This window comes from Electrophorus electricus, chromosome 15 (assembly GCF_013358815.1).
Source record: "Electrophorus electricus isolate fEleEle1 chromosome 15, fEleEle1.pri, whole genome shotgun sequence".
Taxonomy (NCBI): domain Eukaryota; kingdom Metazoa; phylum Chordata; class Actinopteri; order Gymnotiformes; family Gymnotidae; genus Electrophorus; species Electrophorus electricus.
Window position 1 is genome coordinate 1,181,645 of NC_049549.1, and position 21,041 is coordinate 1,202,685.

Consider the following 21,041-nt stretch of genomic DNA (forward strand, 5'->3'; position numbering starts at 1 on the left):
CACAAGAAATGTAAATACTTTTTTTGTCCAAATAATGCAGATCCATCTTTAACCATGTCACCTGTCATCATGGACCCACTAATATGTTTTTAATACATCACATGGCTTATTGCTCTTGCAATAAGTGGCAATGTAGTTGCAATTATTGAAGTCTATTTTATTGAAAGGAGCCATTGTAATTTTCCCACTGAGCTAGTGCCTGTTACAATGAGGGCATTTTTGTCAAACAGTGCAGCCAAGTGAAACATTGGTGGAATTGCAGCTTTGTAATGTCCCTATACTTCACTGTAATAAATTAAACGTTACCAGTCTATGCCTTCTTTTTGCATGTGCATCACCACCTTTACAGTATCATTCATATTGTTCACTTTTCAGGACATGAAAAAAAAAGTACATCGCACCTCTTCAGTTTTTTTTTCCCCAGTGACATCCATGTCACATGAAGAGACGGAATGGAGAAGGAGCACTGAGACTCTTTCTTCAGTGGCAGCTCTTCTTGTTATGGGTCCACGCTGCTGGATTCCGTCTCTTTGCTGCTTGACCTGCCTTTTTCGCCCAAGCGCTTAAAGAAAGACAAGAAGCGAGAGAGTTCTCTGCTCTGGCTGCTTCGGGAAGTGTTACCCCGCCGTGAGTCGGGCCAGCTTTCCTCGGGCTTTGCTTTCACTTCCGCCGTGCTCGCCTGTGCCGGCATGCCAGACTGTGTCAGCGTGCCCGTCTGCGCCGGCGTGCTCGCCTGTGCCGGCATGCCAGACTGTGTCAGCGTGCCCGTCTGCGCCGGCGTGCTCGCCTGTGCCGGCATGCCAGACTGTGCCTGTGTGCTTGCCTGTGCCGGCGTGCCCATATGTGCCGGTGTGCCCGACTGCGCCGGCGTGCCCGGGCCACTCCAAGCACCCACTGCCACTCCATTAGATACATCCATAACTAACTCTGACGTGGCTTCCGGGTTCATGGGAGAAAGGCAGCTGTCCACAGACTTCATCCTCACGATGTTTCCCAAAGGCAGAACCTGATCTCCAGACGGGCGCCTATCTGCAGGCTCGCCGGGTACAAACAGGTCTTCCTCATGTTCGCTTCCTAGCGAGGCCTTCGTGGGCAGGGCGATGGTGTGTCGGCGGTTGAGCTTGTCAGTGCTTATCTCCAACAGAATCAGCGGGCTTATGTTAGGTTTGGGGGCGTCCCCGCCGGTGGAAACAGACAGTAGTCTCTCCCGGTCCTGGAAGGTCCGCTTGCATGGAGAGGTGAGTGGGGAAAGGTACTCACCTGAGGACATGCTCCCTCGGCTGGACTGGTAACGTAGCACCTTTTGTGACACTTCCCTTAGTTTTTGTGCCTCTTCCGCTGTCGTTTGACTCTCCTCATCCTCATTTGCTGCCACAGACACTCGCTGACTCGGTGCAGGGCTGTTCCCAGCCTTTTTCCACGAAGGACTTGAAATTTTGGTCTCTGGCTTTTTAGAAGTTACCTCCATACTGTCCTCCACGTTCTCCTTATCTGAGGAATTCTGGGACATGGTTATGGCATTGCTGGGCTTTTTGGATGCTTTGGAGAGACAGTTGTCTTGCGAAGTGATCTCGGCGAGTCTCAGCCCCATCGCTGTTGGAGAGGGTGTCCTGGATCTCCTGCTGGACCCAGGGGCAGTGAGGAACTTTTGGAGAACCGTCTCCAGCGCTACCCCCTCCATGTCCTTGTCTCGTGCGGAGCAGGTGGCAATTGACCGACGCTTGGATGCAGACTCCAGTCTCTCCCGCTGTCTCCGCCTCACTTCGGCCATTTCACGCTCCGTGTTCTCCTGAGGAAAGATGTTGAACACAACTTTGAAATTTTCACTCGGCTATGAAAAGCAGGTAAAACATAGATTTTGACTCTTGAAAAATCTGTATCAGAAACAATGCTCTTCAATGCCTATTTAACATAAGTATGAAACACCCAAAACATAAATAACCTTCATTTTAAAGCATGTTTTTTTTTTTCCAGTAAGCTACGCTGCAACAAATACGAGAGGTATGAAGATACGTTAAGAGAGAGGAATAACTCACACCAGCAGGCCCTTGGAGTTATAGAAGTTAAAATACCGCACACATTCTACTCCGAGAGAACGAGACAGAATCCAACACCGTTGCCCTGTGGTGGGAGGGGTGCGTTACCTGAAGAGCTCGCCTGAACCGTTCACAGAAGGAGTGGAAGATGAGGCAGCACTCGTCCAGTTTAAACTCCCCCGGATCCTCGCAGAAGTAGTCAGCCACGGACGCCGTGATCTCGTTTAGGCGTTTGAAGGAGTCCTCTGTTTTGGCAATTCCGGACTCGGCATGCTGTGAGCAACGGGTGGAGAGCAGTCACGAACGCAGAGTGGCCGCTTGGAGGATGGCTCCGTCCCAGCCGGTAAAAGACGCGACGCATTAAGGCAGGCCATTGCGACTCCAGAGTTAAACGTTCTCTAAAGTCTTATAGACTCCCAGAACGAGATCTGATTACGACTAACTAGGTTCATCGGCGATATCTTGAAATAACATTCTGTCCAACGAGTATGACATTAAAGCAACCAAATAACTGTAGCAGTTTCAGTACTATTTTGTTTATGATTCTGCAGTCCCTCTGTTCCGTTGTGTGACTTTTTAAAGTTCGTTACGATGCAAGTGGGTAATTTAAGACAGAAAATGGAGGGGGAGGTGTTACCTTAAAAAAGTCTTTCATCTGCGTGGCCAGGTCAGCCTGTTTATCCGCAGCATTCCTTACCTCCTGGACCTCACGCACTTTCTTTTGGAACTCTAACTCGATTTCCTGTTTATGGATTCTGCAAAGGGATGAACACATGTTGATGTAACACTCCATGATGTTCACCGCTTCAGGTACCAGAGGGGCATTTGTTCGAAAGGTTTGCATGGTTGGAGCAAAGAGGAGGAGGACAACCAATCAGCATAAACAACAACAACAATAACAACAACATCATGTCGGACTCCAGGAGTACACAAAAGCAACGTTTTCTGGACTTCAGCAAACGTGCCACGCTTCGCAAAAAACGGGTCGCGTCACAGCGTGATTAATTATCCTGTTTTTTCCCAACGTTAATGCTCTGATATTGCGTCAGCAGGAGTCCGTAATAATACAGATCAGACGCAGATGTTCAAATGTGCCGTGTACCTTGCTGCATCTCCAACGTGTGGGAGCAGGTCGGGGAACTGCAGCAGGGCGGGATCACTCTTCTGTGCTTGCTGGAAAAAAAAACAACCACACAGAGCACTCATCTAAAATCTGACAATGCTCACAGCACACACACACACACAAAGCAATGACGAGATGCCTCATTTGCATAACGTAGCCTTCGGCCCTGGTCTTCTTACCATCACCACGTAGTGCATCAGGTTCATTCCTGGCTTGTTGGCCTTTGTGTCGGCCAGCTTCAGCAGTGATGTCATGCGAAAGCCCACTGCACTGCCTGCATAGCCCCCCTGGCGAGAGGCAGAGGGACAGAACATGGCACGGGTCAGCTCAGGGCCCGCCAGGGCACAGCAGGCCACCTGAGCACTCACGCCGCACTGCAGTGGTCTGCCTGTGCTCATGCATGTGCAGAAGCAGAAGAAGAAGAAGAAGAAGAAGAAGAAGAAGAAGAAGAAGAAGAAGAAGAAGAAGAAGAAGTACTCACAGAGTTCATGTAGTTCCCAGTCTTTAACACCAGGCGGATAATGGAGTGGAGGTCAGCACAGTCCAGCAGCTCTGCACGAGTTTGCAGACAGAAACAACGGTTTGTTTACAGACAAGCAAAAAACCATTTTTGGTATCAGGCCATACATGAAAACTAGAATCACCTGAAGTGTTCAGTTGTGTATCTTAGTGTGTATAAAAATTATTTTTAAAAAAAACAGCTTGAGGTGAAGCCATAAGTCAACATTTGTCTGTATAGATTCTGAAAACTACTTTGTGGATTTGACATTCAGTGTCATATCCAGACACTGGAAAAAGATCTCTCATGCAAACTACTGTCACATATTAACCACATATGGATACAAGGATGACAACATCGCCTACAATGTTTAAAAATAAACAAAAAAGCCCCCACATTGTAAAAGGTAAGGCACATTTAATGTAGAGTACTTTTCATACACTACAGCATTTCAAAGTGCTTTAATAAAAAAGCTTAAAACATCCTGAGATCTAACACCTCAGAAAGGCTTTGGCAAAATAAAAGAAAAAAATCTAATTCTTAGATTAAACTTTGGTACTTGGCTAAATACAAGACAAATAAAATGCCATTTTCATCTGAGCTGAAGAGTGAACATGGATATAAAGCTGGATACGAGGTAAACATAACATAGCTTAGCTGTGACGAGCCCCACCCTTTCCTGCAAACAACACACCCAGGTGTTTGACTAGGTGGTGATTAAGGTGTGATGGGAGAAGGGAAAAAGACACGCAGTACTGGGGATCTTCAGGAGCAAGACTGAGAAATACCACATCAGAGGGTTCAGAGGGTCAAAATAACGCACAAACACTGGCCACAGTGGGCCACTGGAACCAAGAACCTGGGTGATAGTGTGATGGTGAACCTGCGTGATAGTGTGATGGTGAACCTGGGTGATAGTGTGATGGTACCTTCCCCTGCAGCAGTCATGATGGCGATGGAGTGATTCACCTCCTCCATAAAATGCGGAAATTCATCTTTCACGACTAAGCACTTAAGTCGTTCTTCATAGCTAGTTGAAGATGAAAAGTGAAGACGCAACGAATCAAACTCGTATCATACATGGACTGTTTTACATTCAAAACTAAATAGACTTCAAAGAATCGATTAAAACAAAAAAGTATGAAGAACAAGAAGAGAAAACTGGAAAACTTAATTAACACAATGCGATTTAGATGAGGCTAACTGAGGTCTACACTTCATTAGCCTTGGTGTAACACAAAAGTGCATGAAGTCAAACTACGGCTTTAACAGAAAAAAAGTGCACGGCTGCTAAAACAAACTGGATGCATTACAAACATTCTGCACTATAGAGAAGACAAATGCACACAACAGTCCTGAGTGTCTGTGAGGTGTGACTGACCTTGGGACCTTTACAAGCTGTACCATGAACTGATCCGCTTCAGTGAGGCCTGAGCAGTCTCCTTTAAAAGCAAGAAGTTGTCTCACCTGGAACCATAACAACACACACACACACACACACACACGCACACACACATACACAAGACAAGAAAAAATTATTATTAAATACATTTTGAGCAAGCCCACATGTGAATGTTAGTTCACATCAACACGACATGAGCCGACACTAAGGGGAAAAATATTTGAAGGGGATTTGGTCGGTTGTGTGCGCTGGATGGATTTGTCAATAAATATACCTCTCCAGTGTCAGGTAGCAGTTTGAACAGTTCTTCCAGTTTCCCAGAACCAAAGGCTCCAGTCCTGCCTTTGAAGATGTCCTCTATCATTTCGCTCACGGACCTGCATGAGGGTGGTACAGGGGTTATATGGGACCATTTTTATATTTATTTTTATATGGCTAGAGCCAGACTTTTTACAATCATTTTAAAGATTTGTTAGAAATCTTGTTTTAATTGCTTTTTAAATTTTTTAATACTTCAATGAAAATAGTTATAAATGACAAAATATGAGTATAATATAAGTATAATAAAAATATGTACAAAATATAATAATTAAGAAGGTGAGAAGGAAATAATCAAGAATTTGAAAAAAACTAAATACAATAACGCAATATAAGATCTGACGTGTGACAAAACTGTTTGAAGTTTGCAGACTTCCTGTAACCGGTCTAATCTTTGTTTAAAAAATGCCGCTGGTTAGGGTTACAGAAGTACTGGTATCATGATCCGATTTAATGCACTGTGATCAGTATATCACTCGTCCCTTTCTCCAAGTCCACGACTTCTGTTACCAACCACAAGGACAAGTCAAGACATGCATCACTACCGCAGGTCATGTGTAATTGTCTGTCTTAGTCTCGTCTGGAAAGGCCTGCATGAGCAGTTCTCCTGGGTTCATCCAGGGCGGAGCTATTAGCAAATCAAATAGCTACAGGGGTTCCATAAGACTCCAACACGTGACACGGGTTGGCTGCATTCAACCAATCAGACGCACCCTACACCGCAATGACGTTGTACCGAATGCATATGATGTGTTGGTTAAACGCCTAGGGGGAAGCAGGTTGGTTAGCGGAGGGAATGGCAGACGTCAGACTGTGTCATCACCGCTAAGGAGCCCTTAGTAAAGCACAGAAAACACCTCACCATAGAACAGGCCCCAGCCTGCTAGCACAGACAAATTCACATGTGCCTGTGCGTACGCACAGATGCAAGCTACTCCAGCATCTGAACATCGATCCATCCGTGTCTCAAAGTCTATCACATTGTCCCCGTTTGAGCTATTGATGACACTGCCTGAGCAGCCTGATGATTTGACTCCCTTTATCTCTGAAAATAACTTCTGTCTTCCATTGGTGCAGTCAAGAAGTTTTCAGATGCCTTGCTTGCCGAGACATGTGTGTTTCCGTGGAAACCCCACCCAGAACTTGACAGGAAACGGACGGGCTGGATTTGGGCCTGGCATGGGTCCCGTGTCCAGGTCGGAGGCCCAAACACTCACCTCTTGAGCTGCTTGAGGAAAATGCCAATGTTCATGCTTTTCTTGGGGTTGAGAATAGCCACCTGATAGCAACACACACACACAAACACACCACACATACATGCACACACACACATACGCACACCATGCACACACGCGCACACACACTCACACACACACACACACACACACACACACACAGGCTCATCAGTGTTATTGATTATTGACTGTAGCACTGGACTTAGGTTCGTTGCAGATGAACACTGATAGCCCCAAATCCTGCACATTTTTCTGAGCCTTTCTACGGTTTATTATACAGAAGTAAACTAAAAATCTGATTACATCACACACAATTGCAGAACTATGTGTATCTATAACAAACACATCCTGATTGTTGCTTACACAATGCATGGAAGGACCACAAAACAATCACAGCCAAACAGGTAATAAAATAAAGCTAACCACATCACAGTACTGGTCAAATGCAAGGTATTAATAATAGACATGTATCCACCCAACCATCTAGCATATACAAAGAAGTATGAAATGAACAAAAGAACTTCATAGGGTGTAGATCAAAGAAACGGGAAATAAAATGTTCATAATGTGAAAGCAAGGATCCTACACCATTAACAGACATGTGGTGTCATTAAACATCTAAATAAATAAAGGCAGTTTAAGATGTGCATTTTGTCTGGCTACCAGAGAAAACACAAATCAGATAAACAGGATATGTTTTGAAATAATCCTCTGCATACCAGGGCGACACCATCGTACGATTACAACACCATATCTCACAATTAAAAAAATCTCCGCTCACAGAAATGAAATCCAATTGGAAACGTATCTTAAAGTCATAGTGATGTTTTTCAAGAAAACACCAGATCTGAGAACATGAAGTGAGGACATACTAACAGAACTAAATTATGTTAAGACAGCGATGAGTTTTAACTGTATAGTTATTACTTAAAAAAAATACACTTTTAAACCTCAATCGCCACCTTCAGTGAATTGCGTAAGGCCATTTTGCCCGATACGTTTTAGTTGGGTTCTGATCAGACTGGAAGTAATGAAAATTAGTGTCATAAATGTATCACGAAGCGTTTGGCATTAATGATGAGACCACATGAAAACATTATGACCTTTACAGTCTCACGGCCTTGAGTGCACATAGACAGTCAACGCCAGGACAGTATGACTCACTATCACATATACGGAGCGTTGCCTACTGTTTAAAAAAAGAAAAAAAGGAAAGACAAAAGTCTGCCACTGACCACTTCCGCTGCCTGGCCGCTGCTCGGTGCGCCTCTGTTCCGACGTACGGAGCCCCGGCTCACACCCCCGGCCTGCTCTCTCTGACTGAAGAGCTCCTCCATCCTCTGGGTGTCGAGCTCGTACTCCTTCTTCTTCTCGGCAGTCCAAATGTTGTGTTTGCCCAGCACGGTGGCCTGGGGAATGGCTTCCCAGTTAAAACTGCGCATCCTGGAGCTCGCCCTAGACCCTCTGGTCAGCGGCTTCCCGCCAAGGGCGGGCGCCAGGGGCGGAGGAGGTGGCGCCGGTGGGCCGAAAAGAGGGGGAGGTGGAGGAGGAGGAGGAGGAGGAGGGCCGGAAAGAGGGAGAGGAGGAGGCGGAGGAGGCGCTTGTGGAGCAAAAGGAGGTGGAGGTGGAGGAGGCGGAGGAGGTGGGCCAGAAAGAGGGGGAGGAGGAGGTGGGCTGGACAGAGGGGGAGGAGGAGGTGGAGGAGGCGCTTGTGGAGCAGAAGGAGGTGGAGGTGGAGGTGGTAGCTCTGCCATTGCTTGTGGCAGTTGGGGACACTATAGCCGGAGCTCCATTTTTTAAGTGCAGGGCAAAAGCTTGTGATTGCCCACGCTGTCAGGGAAATGGAGAGAGTGGTTAGACCAGCGCATCACAGTTGACACGCTAAACGGAAGCCGGGTCCATGAGCGTTCTTTTTTTAACAAAGCAGGAAGCAGAGAATAATAGCTGTGACTCCGCGTAAAACTACCGCGCGTAAAAACGTATTCACTAATGACACTCGTTACGTGGTTTACAGAGCAGAAAGACCGTCAAAAAAGCAGAAGCTCTGAAACGTATTCTTGCTTTCAGAGACGAAATATCACTTACAAAGTAAAACAGTCACTTACCTGCTTAAAATGAGCATTAGAGGCGGAATATGAGGAACTTCAGTGCTTCGCCTGGTGTTTGCCCTCAACGCCTGCGACGTTGTGCAATGCTGGCGGGGAGGAGCTGGAGCGCTTTTACCTGCGCTGGTCCTGGCACGCCCCGTTACGCGCTCGCCCCGTTACGCGCTCGCCCCGTTAGTAATCTAGTTCATTTCATTTTGGTTGTAGTATTTCCACAAAACGCACGTTCCCTAGTTTGTTGCTGAACCTTGGAAACTCACCATAACTCAGTTATTCCCCCTTTTGTAATTTTACATCTAAAATAAAGCATAGATATAAATATATAATTGCATTAATATTGCATTTATAAAAACAATCCATCTTAACGGCAAGTGATCTTTTCTGACCCAAAATAAGACTTAAAATAACAAATCTAGTGAACGCTTGCCGGAGGAAGTGAAGACACGTAAATGCCTACTGATGATATGTTGTTCTGGTCGTGCCTTTATGAAAACCAACAAATCAATATTAAAATACAATAACCTACTTCATATCATCCTACAGTCTTTGACCTTTGGAAACAACCTGTTAGGCCTATTTGAGCTTCACCATCTTGTGTTTATTCCTGCACCTTATATATTTTCCCCTAAAGTTACATGTACATATGCACTGTGGCTTGTGTATTTATTTCGATGTGTGTCCTGTGTCCAGTATGCCAAAGCAAACCCCTGCATCTGAAATACAGAGAATTCTGATCCCGACGAACCCTTTGTGGTAGAGTCATTTGTAAGGCCATAACTATTATCAATAAAATCAGATAGACAGACAGACATGGACAGCCATGTGAATAAATAAAGCGTTAACAATAAAAATACTTCTGAAGAAAAATCCTCTAGGCTACTAAGTAGAAATCCTTTTTTTTTTTTCATGATTCTTAAAAAAAATCAGTTTGATGACCACAATTAACACAAAGCTTATTAAACATTGTTGTAGCATTTTAAAAGATCAACAATCCAATCATGAAGAGTGGAGGTTAATGAACGGTGAGCTATTGCTGCTTAGAGAGACATCTCAAAGGACGAGCGAATGGTGGAAGATTAGGTGTGCAAAGAAACATAGGATGGGATTATTCAGTGTAAATTCTCTACATTCAACAGAAATCATGTAGAATCACTGATGATTTTCATTGGAATTTTGTGTGGAAGTTGAAATTGCGTCAGCTCAGTAGTTACTGATATAGTCAATTGAGACTGAGATAATATTGAGACAATAGTCTGGCCATCAGAGTGAGGGACTGATATAGTCAGTGACGACTTCAGTTTGAGTTAAAATGATAAAACTCATTAAATGCCAGAATCTTTTCAAAATGTGTTTAATCTGATATGTGGGACTTTACACTGTAATTTACACAATAATATACATTAATTACCTTTTTATAACATATACTATAAACAGTTATTGTGAACATGGTCCATTATAATGATCCACTCCAGCATGCACTGCTGTCCATGTTCACACACACACACACACACACACACACACACACACACACACACACACACACACTCACCAAACAACACTTAATTCTCAGTCTAAATTATAGGTGATTATCCTAGAAGGTGCCTGCCACATATGTGGGCATGTTATACTTTGTTTAACAAAACAAAAAAACAAAAAAAACCCATCCAAAATAATCTCAAAAATCTCAATACAAACACAAAAGATGGGAGCGGAAAGTAAAAACGTCTCACTCCTTTCCGGTTCATCCAAATACAAGCTGGTTTCAAATAAACCAGATCTGCTTTCATGGTGCGTGAACAGCGAAGGCCCTCACCGCCTTCCTGCCCACCAGCTCGGGCCAAAAGCCTCCACGCGTGGGCCGGCCCGTGTCTGCGGAGGCCCGGGGGGGGCACGTCACTGCTCCTCCAGCCAGGACGGACGCTCAGCTCCAGGTCGCCACAGCTTCACGCTGAACTGCCTGAGGGTGTGCTCCAGCTGATGCTGGTTGCCAGCGAAGTAGGCGGAGACTGCATTGTGGAAGAGGAGGAGCTGCTTGTGCATCACCTTCACCTGCCAATGACACGTTAACACAGGCTCATCATTGGTCAGTCTCTTTTCACAGGACCATTGCTGACCAGAGTTTGGATGGCGCACCGTTCCCAGCACAGCGTTAACACCGACATGGTACAGTTGTGGACATGGATGTTCAGCCGCTACAAGTTCACATGGTACAGTAGTTTTGCCTGGGGTTGTTACATGAAGAAGTGTCACTGCCACTTCCAAAATTATCCGGTCCATATTGATCCTGTGGTCAGAAACGGTGCACTGATTAAGGACTAGAGAATCGCTAAGACGAATTGTGTATATCAACAGTTCTACACACTCCAACTGTCTACCCTCAAAATACACCTACACAAAATACACCTAAATGGGGTTTAAAGAAACTGACCTCACGCATTAACCATGAAATCAGTCCGAATTATCGGAACGATTCTCTGATCGACCGATCACCAATACACTGAACTTTAGCGGGCGTTACAGAGCGCCCACGGCAGTGATGACCAGCCATGGACAGCAGATGTCAGATACCTTGTTCTCCTCCAGGAACTTGAGCTTGATGGTGACGTCGCCACGCAGACGCTCGTACTTGTCTCTGTGGACGTGGTAGTCCTGCTGTGCTATCTCGATGCCTGCCAGGGCAGCAGCGTCCCGCGGTCCCACGCTCATCTCCTCCAGGTCTGTCCTGTAGGCGTCGTACTCCAACCTACACTCGCACACACGCACAGATCTCTTCTTAGTGAACATAGTGTGGAAGCATTTTTACAAATATTCCAGCTCCTTTCACACCTGAGTGACTGGTACCCAGAAGAACGTCCTCCAAGGCTAATTAAAAAATGTTAGGGAAAGATCACATGACATGGAAAAAAGTGAACTCAGCCTTTCTGATAAATGGCTTCAAGGGGTAAACACCTCCCTCAGTGTTCGTTCAGAGTGTTACCACTCAGGTTGCTGTACCTTGCGTTCTCGTAAAGCTTGATGGTCATTAGTGTGTCTTCCATGGTTTTGTTGACCAGGGTGTTGATGCTGGACACGAAGAAGTTGATGGCACTCAGCAGGGTCTCCCCATTCTTACACAGCAGCCGCTGGGTCTCTGCATTGTAGCCAAACTCGTCCTGAAAAGGACGAGCATGTAAGTGTCGATACTTCTGAGTGATCCTTGTGCATACTCAATAGTACACTTACTACAGATGATTTAATCTTACTTTAATCTGACTAGATTTACTAATCTAAAAGCAACATTTGGACATTTTTACCATCAATATTATAATCGAAGCATGACTAGAAGCTTAATTAACTACTAACTAGCAGTTCATATTACTCAGTATATATCAAATTCAGCAAATTAGATAAAACCAGATGAACTCTCCTAACAATTCAAAACCGGGGAACAAACCGGGGGACAAACCGAGGGACAAACTGGGGAACAAACCGGGGGACAAACCGGGGGACAAACCGGGGGACAAACCAGGGGACAAACCAGGGGACAAACCGAGGGACAAACCGGGGAACAAACCAGGGGAACAAACCGGGGGACAAACCGAGGGACAAACCGGGGGACAAACCGAGGGACAAACCGGGGGACAAACCAGGGGACACTGGCAGGAGTGGCAGGTGCTGTACCTGCAGCTCCGGGGACTTCTGGCTGAGGTCGGCGAAGGCGTCACCCAGGGCCTGCTGCGTCTGCACCATGCTGCAGAAGTGCTCAGTGAGCGCCTGGGCCAGACCCAGGACGTGCTCGTACTTCTGCTTGGTGTCGCGCAGCACGTCGATCTGGGCCTCCAGCTCCAGGTCCACGGTGCGGGAGCCGCGCCCGAAGCGCTCCGAGAACATCTGCTTGGTGCACTTTTGGCCCGGTGGGAAGGGCGGAGTGAGGAGAGAGAGGAAAGACAGTCGCTGGCTGATGATTTGCTGTGGTCATTATCTCAGATCGTGCTGGATCAGGAAGGAAACGCACCTTGTAAGTGTTAATGCCCCATTTCTTCATGCTGTCAAACTTTTCCACAGCGATGCCACGCGTGGTCTCCTCAGACATGGAGGATGGGTTGCTGCTACTGGGGTGCATGGCGTGTGCTGGTGGCAAGAGAGGAAGACTGAAGGTCACGCAGACGTGTCGTCTGGAAGACACCTCGACAAGAAGTCAAGAAGAAAAGAGTGGCGGGAATGAAAGGAGGAGTAAGGATGGAGCATTGAGGTTAGGGGTGAAGGTGGGGTTAAAGGTGAGGGTGAGGGTTAAAGGTGAGGGTGAGGGTCAGGGTATGATTGGGGTGAAGACAGGGGTGAGGTTAGGGGTGAAGGTGGGGTTAAAGGTGAGGGTGAGGGTCAGGGTATGATTGGGGAGAGGTTAGGGGTGAAGGTGGGGTTAAAGGTGAGGGTGAGGGTCAGGGTATGATTGGGGAGAGGTTAGGGGTGAAGGTGGGGTTAAAGGTGAGGGTGAGGGTTAAAGGTGAAGGTGAGGGTCAGGGTATGATTGGGGAGAGGTTAGGGGTGAAGGTGAGGTTAGGGGTGAAGGTGGGGTTAAAGGTGAGGGTGAGGGTCAGGGTATGATTGGGGAGAGGTTAGGGGTGAAGGTGGGGTTAAAGGTGAGGGTGAGGGTTAAAGGTGAAGGTGAGGGTCAGGGTATGATTGGGGAGAGGTTAGGGGTGAAGGTGGGGTTAAAGGTGAGGGTGAGGGTCAGGGTATGATTGGGGTGAAGACAGGGGTGAGGTTAGGGGTGAAGGTGGGGTTAAAGGTGAGGGTGAGGGTTAAAGGTGAAGGTGAGGGTCAGGGTATGATTGGGGAGAGGTTAGGGGTGAAGGTGGGGTTAAAGGTGAAGGTGAGGGTCAGGGTATGATTGGGGTGAAGACAGGGGTGAGGCTAGGGGTGAAGGTGGGGTTAAAGGTGAGGGTGAGGGTCGGGGTATTGTTGGGGTGAAGGTTGGATGTGAGGGTGTAGTGCGGAGTAAGGCATGGCGAGGTTGGGGTTAAAGGTGCAGTGAGGTTAGGGTCAAAGGCAGCGTGGTGAGGAGGTATGGGTGGGAACAGAGAATACAGTGAGTACACTGTAAAAAAAAAAGTGTTATCGTGAAAACAACGGTAATGATTTCAGAAAAGTAAATAAACAGCAGGAGGAAAAGAAGAATAACAGCAACAATGCTAAGTGATCGGCAAGATTAAGGTGAGGGGTCAAAGGTCGATGGGAACATTTAGCACTGAAAGAGGACAGAACAGGGAACGATGGCAACAGACCATATGAAAGAAAAGGTGAGTTGAATAAGCAATGGAGAAAAATGAGTATATGCTTTACATTGCAGGTCTAGTGCCCCAAAAAGGACTACTTATTCCACATTGCCTTGTTGCTGCACAATCTGCGTTAATCTGAGTTATTTGGCATAACATCATGAAAAAAGCTTGTATATAGCACTGTTCTACAAAACATACAAACATACATGCATACATACATACATACATAAATACATTCATAAGGGAAGTGCAATCTTGTGTTAGTGTTCCCATCATAAACTAGCATGCAGCCAGTATGTCTCTGTCCTCTTTACAGCCTGTGGAAAAGTGACGTGCTTTGTGTAAAAACAAAAAGTCTCAAACATGCTCCTCGCTGATAGAAAGGCAGAGAAAGAATGGGAAAATTCAAGGTATGAAAATCAGCTCATATGGGTGTATAAAAGACACCTGGTTTGGGAGCGTTACCGCATCTTCTTTCAAAATACTCTTCATTGAAAAGTATAGCTGGTCCTAAAAAAATATGTTGGCAAAAAAAAAAAGAAAATAAAGATTTGGACGACAGATGTTGAGCATAACGACTCCCTGCTAATTCTACCTGCCACGATTCTAGACTCGCACCCCAATGACGTGCCCAGTGCCCAGTGTTGGTAAAAGATGCTGCAAACACCTTTAATTGAGCAGGTGGGGATGATGACCTCGGCGGCCGCCCCGTAGCCTCCGGACACGACGCTCGTCTCGTTCAGGTTGGGCCCAGACACCATCACCTGCTGCAGGTCCTGGAGACGATCGAGAGGATATTCGATGGTGTTCAGGTATGTCCTGCCCAGCCTGGCTGGAACAGGTTCAGTCCTGCAGGAGGCTTGGGAAAGGTTCAGTTAACGTCGGGGGATTCGACTTTGCGCATTCCAGCAGAGCAGAGTCTACAGCGGGGGTGGCTAGCTTCAATCGTTTAGAACAACTTTATGTTTCTGTTGCTTAAACCTGCTGTTTTTGCTATTTCAGGTAACGCTTGACTTTCCTCATGAAGGGCTTCTCAAGAAGCAGATAGTTTAAGAACGGGAAAGCTGGGAAAAGAAGCCCTCAGCACTACAGGACAACATTCCCCAGTAAAGACTGGTGGCTGGAATACGCCTGATAGCTGGACTCACAGATGACTGTAGAGGTCTCTGTCACAGAAGCCATCAAAACTACCCAATACCCAAACGCATATATATCACCAAAAGTCTTCTGACTCCTGCAGTTTAATTCAGTTTGGGGGGTGGTGTCACCTCTGTCAGTGTCTGCGTGAGATTAGCATGTGGTTTGTTTGGCTAAAAACTGTTTGAAAGAAGCTCTGTGCACACCAGCTGCTGAATGAGACACAGAGCAGCTGTGCTGAACAGGGCAGAGCAAGGTGTTCGCAACACCGCCATCATGGGTTCTGTCCCCAGGAAGCCCAAATGCCATCATAATAATAAACGCTTTTACGTTGCTCTGCATAAGAGGAAAATGCTGAAAATACACAGAACTCAAATGATAAGAAAGGGTGAGTCAGAAATGACATGATTTCCCTATTTCACACATCTGCATATTCTTAGGATGACCGCGGCGGACAGAACAACATACACAACGGCTTCAAGTCCAGAAAAATGTAATCAAAAGAAAACTTCTGCAGACGTTAACAATGATTAACGATGAGTAACAATCATAAGGGCTGGAGGCAGATGGGTGGAGCTGAGAAGCTAAAATGACCAGATTAGGAGAAGCAATTGCTGTGATTGAAACATGTGACGTAATCATCTGAAAACTCCTCCCTAACATTTATTAACTCCTTTGCAAAATGTTTAGACTGCTTATAAGAAAGTTGTTTCCATGCACATTTTGGGAGTATTTAATTGAAGAATTACGACACGTCCACGCTCCTCAGAAACTCAAAGGTAGTATTATAACCGATCTAAGTGCATGCGATAACGACACTGTAACTAATCGGCCTGTTATTCTGTCCCATTCTCACCCCAAGCTGACCTTCCTATTTACTCCGCTGCAGTAACTCACCGAGGCGCACAGCTCACCCAGTTCCCTGATCTTAAACGCAAACACCTACACACACCAGTGCCGGTGCATGGGCAGTGTTTTTTGTTTGTCCTTCACCTTTGGTGCATGACACCGCCATAAGGCTCTCAATAACTCACAGACTCCATACCTTCCTCTTTAAGCTCCAAGAGATGTGTGCAGGTTGTGCAAAACGAGCCATGAAGACAGCAGCATGGCAGCATGAGCGCAGAGGGACAAACCAAGAGGGAATGTCAGTCTGCCACGCGAGACAAATGACACACTGTGACAACAACTGTGGTGAAATGGGATGGTTTACAGAAAGAAAAACCAAAACAAAACCCAGTCACACTAACGTGGAAGACATGGACTGGGGGCACTGTCCCCATGCAGAGTGGTGCGGGCAAAGCAGCTACAAAACGTTTCTTTTTGTAATGTCACAAAATGTCACATCATATGGTAATTAAAAGTTGAGTCTATAGTGACGTGTCTGGTCTTTTTTAATCTTGATGATTTAGACAGCTGACACATCACTGTTTGTTTTCATTCTGATATATATGTGTGTGTGTGTGTGTGTGTGTGTGTGTGTGTGTGTGTGTGTGTGTGTGTGTGTGTGAGAGACCCAATCACCAACCTGCTCCAGACTGTCATCTTCAGCCGTCCGTGTGTCCCCGTTTCTGTTTATGGGGATCTCCATCGTGGCAGCCTTACTCAGGATGCTGTCCGTCATGGTGGACCTTTACGCGGCACACGCGTGGGAGAACGACACGCTGAGCTGCGCATATACTTGCCGTTTGATTGGAGGCACTTGCAGGAGGAGGAGGAGGACATCGGATAGCTGGCTGCCAGATCTGATAAGTCTAAAGAACCGCCGCTGGATCACAGAGCTGCAGACCATGACACGTCGGCATAGCCGCGACCAGCCGGCGCGCACGTAATCCCACGGCAGCTGTGACACACATGTCCAGCTACACATAACCACCCTAGACTCCAACAAAACCCGGTTTGGTTCACTCTTACGATACGGCTTTACCTTAGGTGCATTTCATATTTAGCTATCTGAAGTGGCCAGCGCCCAAGCCCGTAATCTGCCCTCCTCATCACCATCACCATCTCCTGCAGTGCCAGATTGGCCCGCACCCATCCCTGACCTCATCCCGTAATCCGCGATAACGCGCCTTCTTACCTGTATTCGGCTTTATCATCCAATTCCGTTCAGTTCGGGCTGAAGCCGTTTTGGCAACGTTCTATGGGTGGCTGGATTTAGCCAATAATGAATTTTTAATGAGTGCCGATCAAATCATTTCCACGAGCTATGCTTCCCAATCCGCCTTGCTCCCAAACGCAAATCCTCTCCGTTTTTTCAGGAGCGGAAGTGACGACAGAAGTCATCGCGTTACAGTCGGTTCGGGCTGTATGGCGCTATGCCGCCGTTCTCTTTCTTACTGTAGCCTGCAGCCTAATACATTGGGAAACGATTCGATTAGGAAACCCATTTTACAAAAATGTAAATTAATGTTTAATCAGCCTAAAGAAAAATCTTTTAAGATGAAAGACACTATCGTGCATTTTGTCTAAAAAAAGAAAAACCAAATGGCCACATGGTGTCTCCATCATACCAGGAATACCCGAGAAACGGAGCTGATTGCTAGTTTAGTCAGATCTGTCACGTCATCATTTTAAAAAAGTGACCAAAAGACGATTAGAAGGGGACTGGGGGAGTCCTGTTTGGAATTTATATCACTCACACTAGATAATTCAGACTAAATTATCGGTTACCATGTTCCCCCAAATTAAGAGAGCTGTTTTGTGTCTACTCTGGTTCTTCATAAACATAAAAACAAACACACCGATTCATTATGGAATAGTTAACATGGCTTTGGTGAACTACATGGAATGTATTTCAAAGTTACACAGTTGTTTTAATCGAAAGGTTGGCATGCACCGGCACATGGAGAGCTACAGGTAAAACTGGACAGTATTGAAAGTACTGGAGACTTGAACTGTATTTACCTTCATACTTTTGTGTTTGTGTTTAACACAAGTCTCCTTAAATTGTACTTGCGTTCAGACCAAAACAGCAGAAACCGTACAATTACACCCGTGTTAAAGTTCACGCAGGGGTAACGGATGGTTCGTCGTAAAGTCAACAAGCTTATAAATGTTCATGTGTTAGTTTTGGCCTTAGTAGTACATGTCATGCCGGAAGGTGAGCATGATCTCTATATGCATCATAAACCAACATACTGGGACCTACATCAATATTAATGTCGAAAGAGTATTCCTGCACATTGTATCTCATATTTTCATAGTCTGGGAGGGTTCTGATTTCAAAGAGAATTACTGATACACAAGTGGGTCATCTAATGAAACCAACTGTGTGTCTGTATAAACATCACATATCTTGAATTAAAAACCCTTCATCTGACTGGAGTCTTGGTTTACCCTATCCGGTAGTCTAGTTATACAATAACAATCAGTCAGGAGATCGTGAAAACAACCGAATCCATTTCACACACGATTTTGAGGGGTCAGCGTTCATCCAGGGATTTTTGCAGGACAGTCCTGGGCGTGGGTCTGTTGAGGTGAGCAGCATCTCACATACGGCTTCTTTCCCTTTGAAGGTTTATGGGCTTCGTGATTGAGGTCAAAAGGGTGCAATCATGTTTTTGCCCCGTTGAAATGCATCCCTCAGTCCGCAAGCTTTCACACCCACATCAATATGTGCATGTCAAACGAAAAACCAGTTGCTTCGCTCCCTCGCTCTGAAAAGACATGAGGAGCCCTTTACAGGTGCAGGGAGAGGCTGCCGGAAATCTTTCAGTCATCTGTTATTTATTTATTTAATCTTTCATCCATGACTGGAGATTTTAAAGAACGGTCACAGAATGCGATGAAGGGCACGAAAGACTTAAAGCAGACTTAAAGCAGACTTAAAGCACTGGGCTGGAGCACAGTGGAATCTTTTTTCTTTTTTTTTTCAAACAGGGAAGAAAGATATTTGAGCAGGAGGCCTATAGGTTTATCAGTGGGGCGGGAGGGTAGAATGGAAGACAGCGGGGACGGCACCAGGTTATTACATGGAAACTGGATCTAAGCGGAAGAACATAATCGGTTTAAAGGAGGGCAAATTGTGGTACAGCTTCAGCACTAAATATTTCAAAGGTTGTTCTTAGGCAAGGGGTGAAACACACTGGTAAGGACGCCTTGGACGCGCGCTTTCAACCTTCCACGGTTGTGACATGTGCAAACATGTGGACCAGGGAAACCGCTTCAGGTGGGGATCAGCTCGTTGTTCTCTTCAGTGACTGTGCTTTGGGGTCATTTTCATGATATTTGTTCAAGTATTTCATGATCAGTGCCCGGGCATCGTCACAAAAGCCCCCTTGGTTCTGATCCCCCAGACGCAGGCAGTACACAGACTATATAATCCCAGAAAACAACTAACAAACAAAAAAAGGGCAGATTACTGCTGTTTATGAGTTCTTGGCCGCTGTGTCATTACTCCAAAGGAAACCAATTACAAATGCCGCTCTGTGTTTTTACAATTTACAGCATATGGTCCTGATCTCTTTTTACTGTTTGTAATGTGCAGTTTCAAGCAGTCGCCAGCCTTTTCGGCCATGCCTGTGGTTTAATCAGAGAAAGAGAAATGCCATGTTATGGATTCACAATAGGCGTGACTAAAAAATGAAACACAAATCTTCCCTGGCTACATTATGAATAGAGCATAAACTGATGCATACAAATTTATTAATGCATACACAAAATAGACACATTACCTAAGCTGCTTTCAAAATAGGTGATTGGAAACATTGCAGTTTTACATAGAACAAGACCAGTTATCATCAAGCGCTTGACTTCTGAGTACAGAGAACTGAACTAGGTACAGGTATAGAAAGGCAATACTTTACAATTGACACAAATTACAATTTCAGAATGACCAAGAACCCAAACATCTCAAAGTAGATGTTTTTATATGTACTACAGCCTTTATAGCAGGAATACTCTAAGGGTACATTTTTTTAAAAAAGAACTAAAATAAAATTTGCTTTGGCAGATGAGAAAAAGAGAGATTATTTACTTCATATTTTCTCTCTTCCTTCTTCCTCCAGAGCCTCTGTGTGTAGAGACAGGTCTGACCGTGGGGTTTCACTCTGTCAACTACAGAAGCCTGGTGGGGCCAAAACAGAGATGAAAGCCTTCTGAAATCAACTTACTGCTGACTGTCAAGTATTGGTAGCACATTAAAACATCACTGAATGGAGCCGTTCTTCGCTGGAGAATCTGTGCTCGGACATCAAAGAAACAACGGTGCATTTTGCATTTGACATTGGAAGCTGCTCTTTCTTTGTGCACATAAAAACGCGGTTTATAGCATACTGCAAGCCGGTTCGCGCGCACACTCCGCCTTTGCAGAGGCTCGCACCCGCGCGCGTTTAGGCTGCGTTCAGAGTCCCGCTGCAGCTTTAAGGGTGAAACCGCGCGAGGTTCGCGAGAGCAGCGTGGCCCATGAAACACCGAAAAGAGGGAGCGCACCCGTGCAGGCCGGTAACGTCACCTGCGTAATCAAAAGGACAGATATAGAGAGACCGCAAATAAACGCAGAGCGCTATTTAGGGGTCATAAAGCCTGCCAGGGCTGGTTAGAGGTTTCTCTGAAGTGCTCGTTTAGTTGTGTTGTTTTTTCCTGAGTGCTACCTGTGGTTGGATCACGAGATTTGGTAAACATGGCTAAGCACGCAATAGGGGCGTAATTTAAACGAGTCTTTCCTGGAGATGCATGGGAGAACAGCAGGGAACGATGCATGGGAGAACAGCGGGGAACGATAGGCGTCAGGTGCTCTGAAAGTGAAGCTTTTCCAAAAAAAAAAACCCCTTTTCCTGTGCAGTGTGAAATATCATTTTGACGGTATACAGAAAAAGCAAACGGCATCTCCTTAAACGTGACTATTAAAGTGTCACCCAAGCCCATCTGTATAAGGGGGAGTTTAACCTTGAGGTGTGTGTAGCCTCCGTAATCCCTTCAGATGCA

At 45.8% G+C, this 21,041-nt stretch overlaps 2 protein-coding genes across 4 annotated transcripts; both read right to left on the reverse strand.

Moving 5' to 3' along the window:
* Nucleotides 1-136: 136 nt before the first annotated feature.
* On the reverse strand, nt 137-8,172 carry fhdc4 (FH2 domain containing 4; the record flags this gene model as incomplete). The annotated part of the gene is made up of 11 exons (XM_027017948.2): nt 137-1,789; nt 2,145-2,309; nt 2,674-2,791; nt 3,139-3,209; nt 3,339-3,446; nt 3,641-3,711; nt 4,588-4,688; nt 5,040-5,125; nt 5,335-5,437; nt 6,596-6,657; nt 7,849-8,172. Coding segments are annotated over 11 exons (2,499 nt in total), but the record flags the coding sequence as incomplete, so codon positions are not given.
* Nucleotides 8,173-10,053: 1,881 nt separating this feature from the next.
* arfip2a (ADP-ribosylation factor interacting protein 2a) lies at nt 10,054-17,366 on the reverse strand. 3 transcript variants are annotated; one of them, XM_027017961.2, is made up of 9 exons: nt 17,194-17,366; nt 16,642-16,744; nt 14,644-14,752; nt 14,424-14,486; nt 12,713-12,828; nt 12,379-12,600; nt 11,713-11,870; nt 11,287-11,461; nt 10,054-10,767 (listed from the first exon to the last, which is right to left on the reverse strand). In XM_027017961.2, exons 2-9 carry the CDS (start codon nt 16,735-16,737, stop codon nt 10,612-10,614), a joined length of 1,095 nt encoding a protein of 364 aa, XP_026873762.1. In that variant the 5' UTR covers nt 16,738-16,744; nt 17,194-17,366; the 3' UTR covers nt 10,054-10,611. The 3 variants fall into 3 exon arrangements, with proteins under 3 accessions (XP_026873762.1, XP_026873763.1, XP_026873764.1); XM_027017962.2 differs by having other exon boundaries at nt 16,642-16,956; XM_027017963.2 differs by lacking the exon at nt 14,424-14,486.
* Between the last annotated feature and the right edge of the window lie 3,675 nt (nt 17,367-21,041).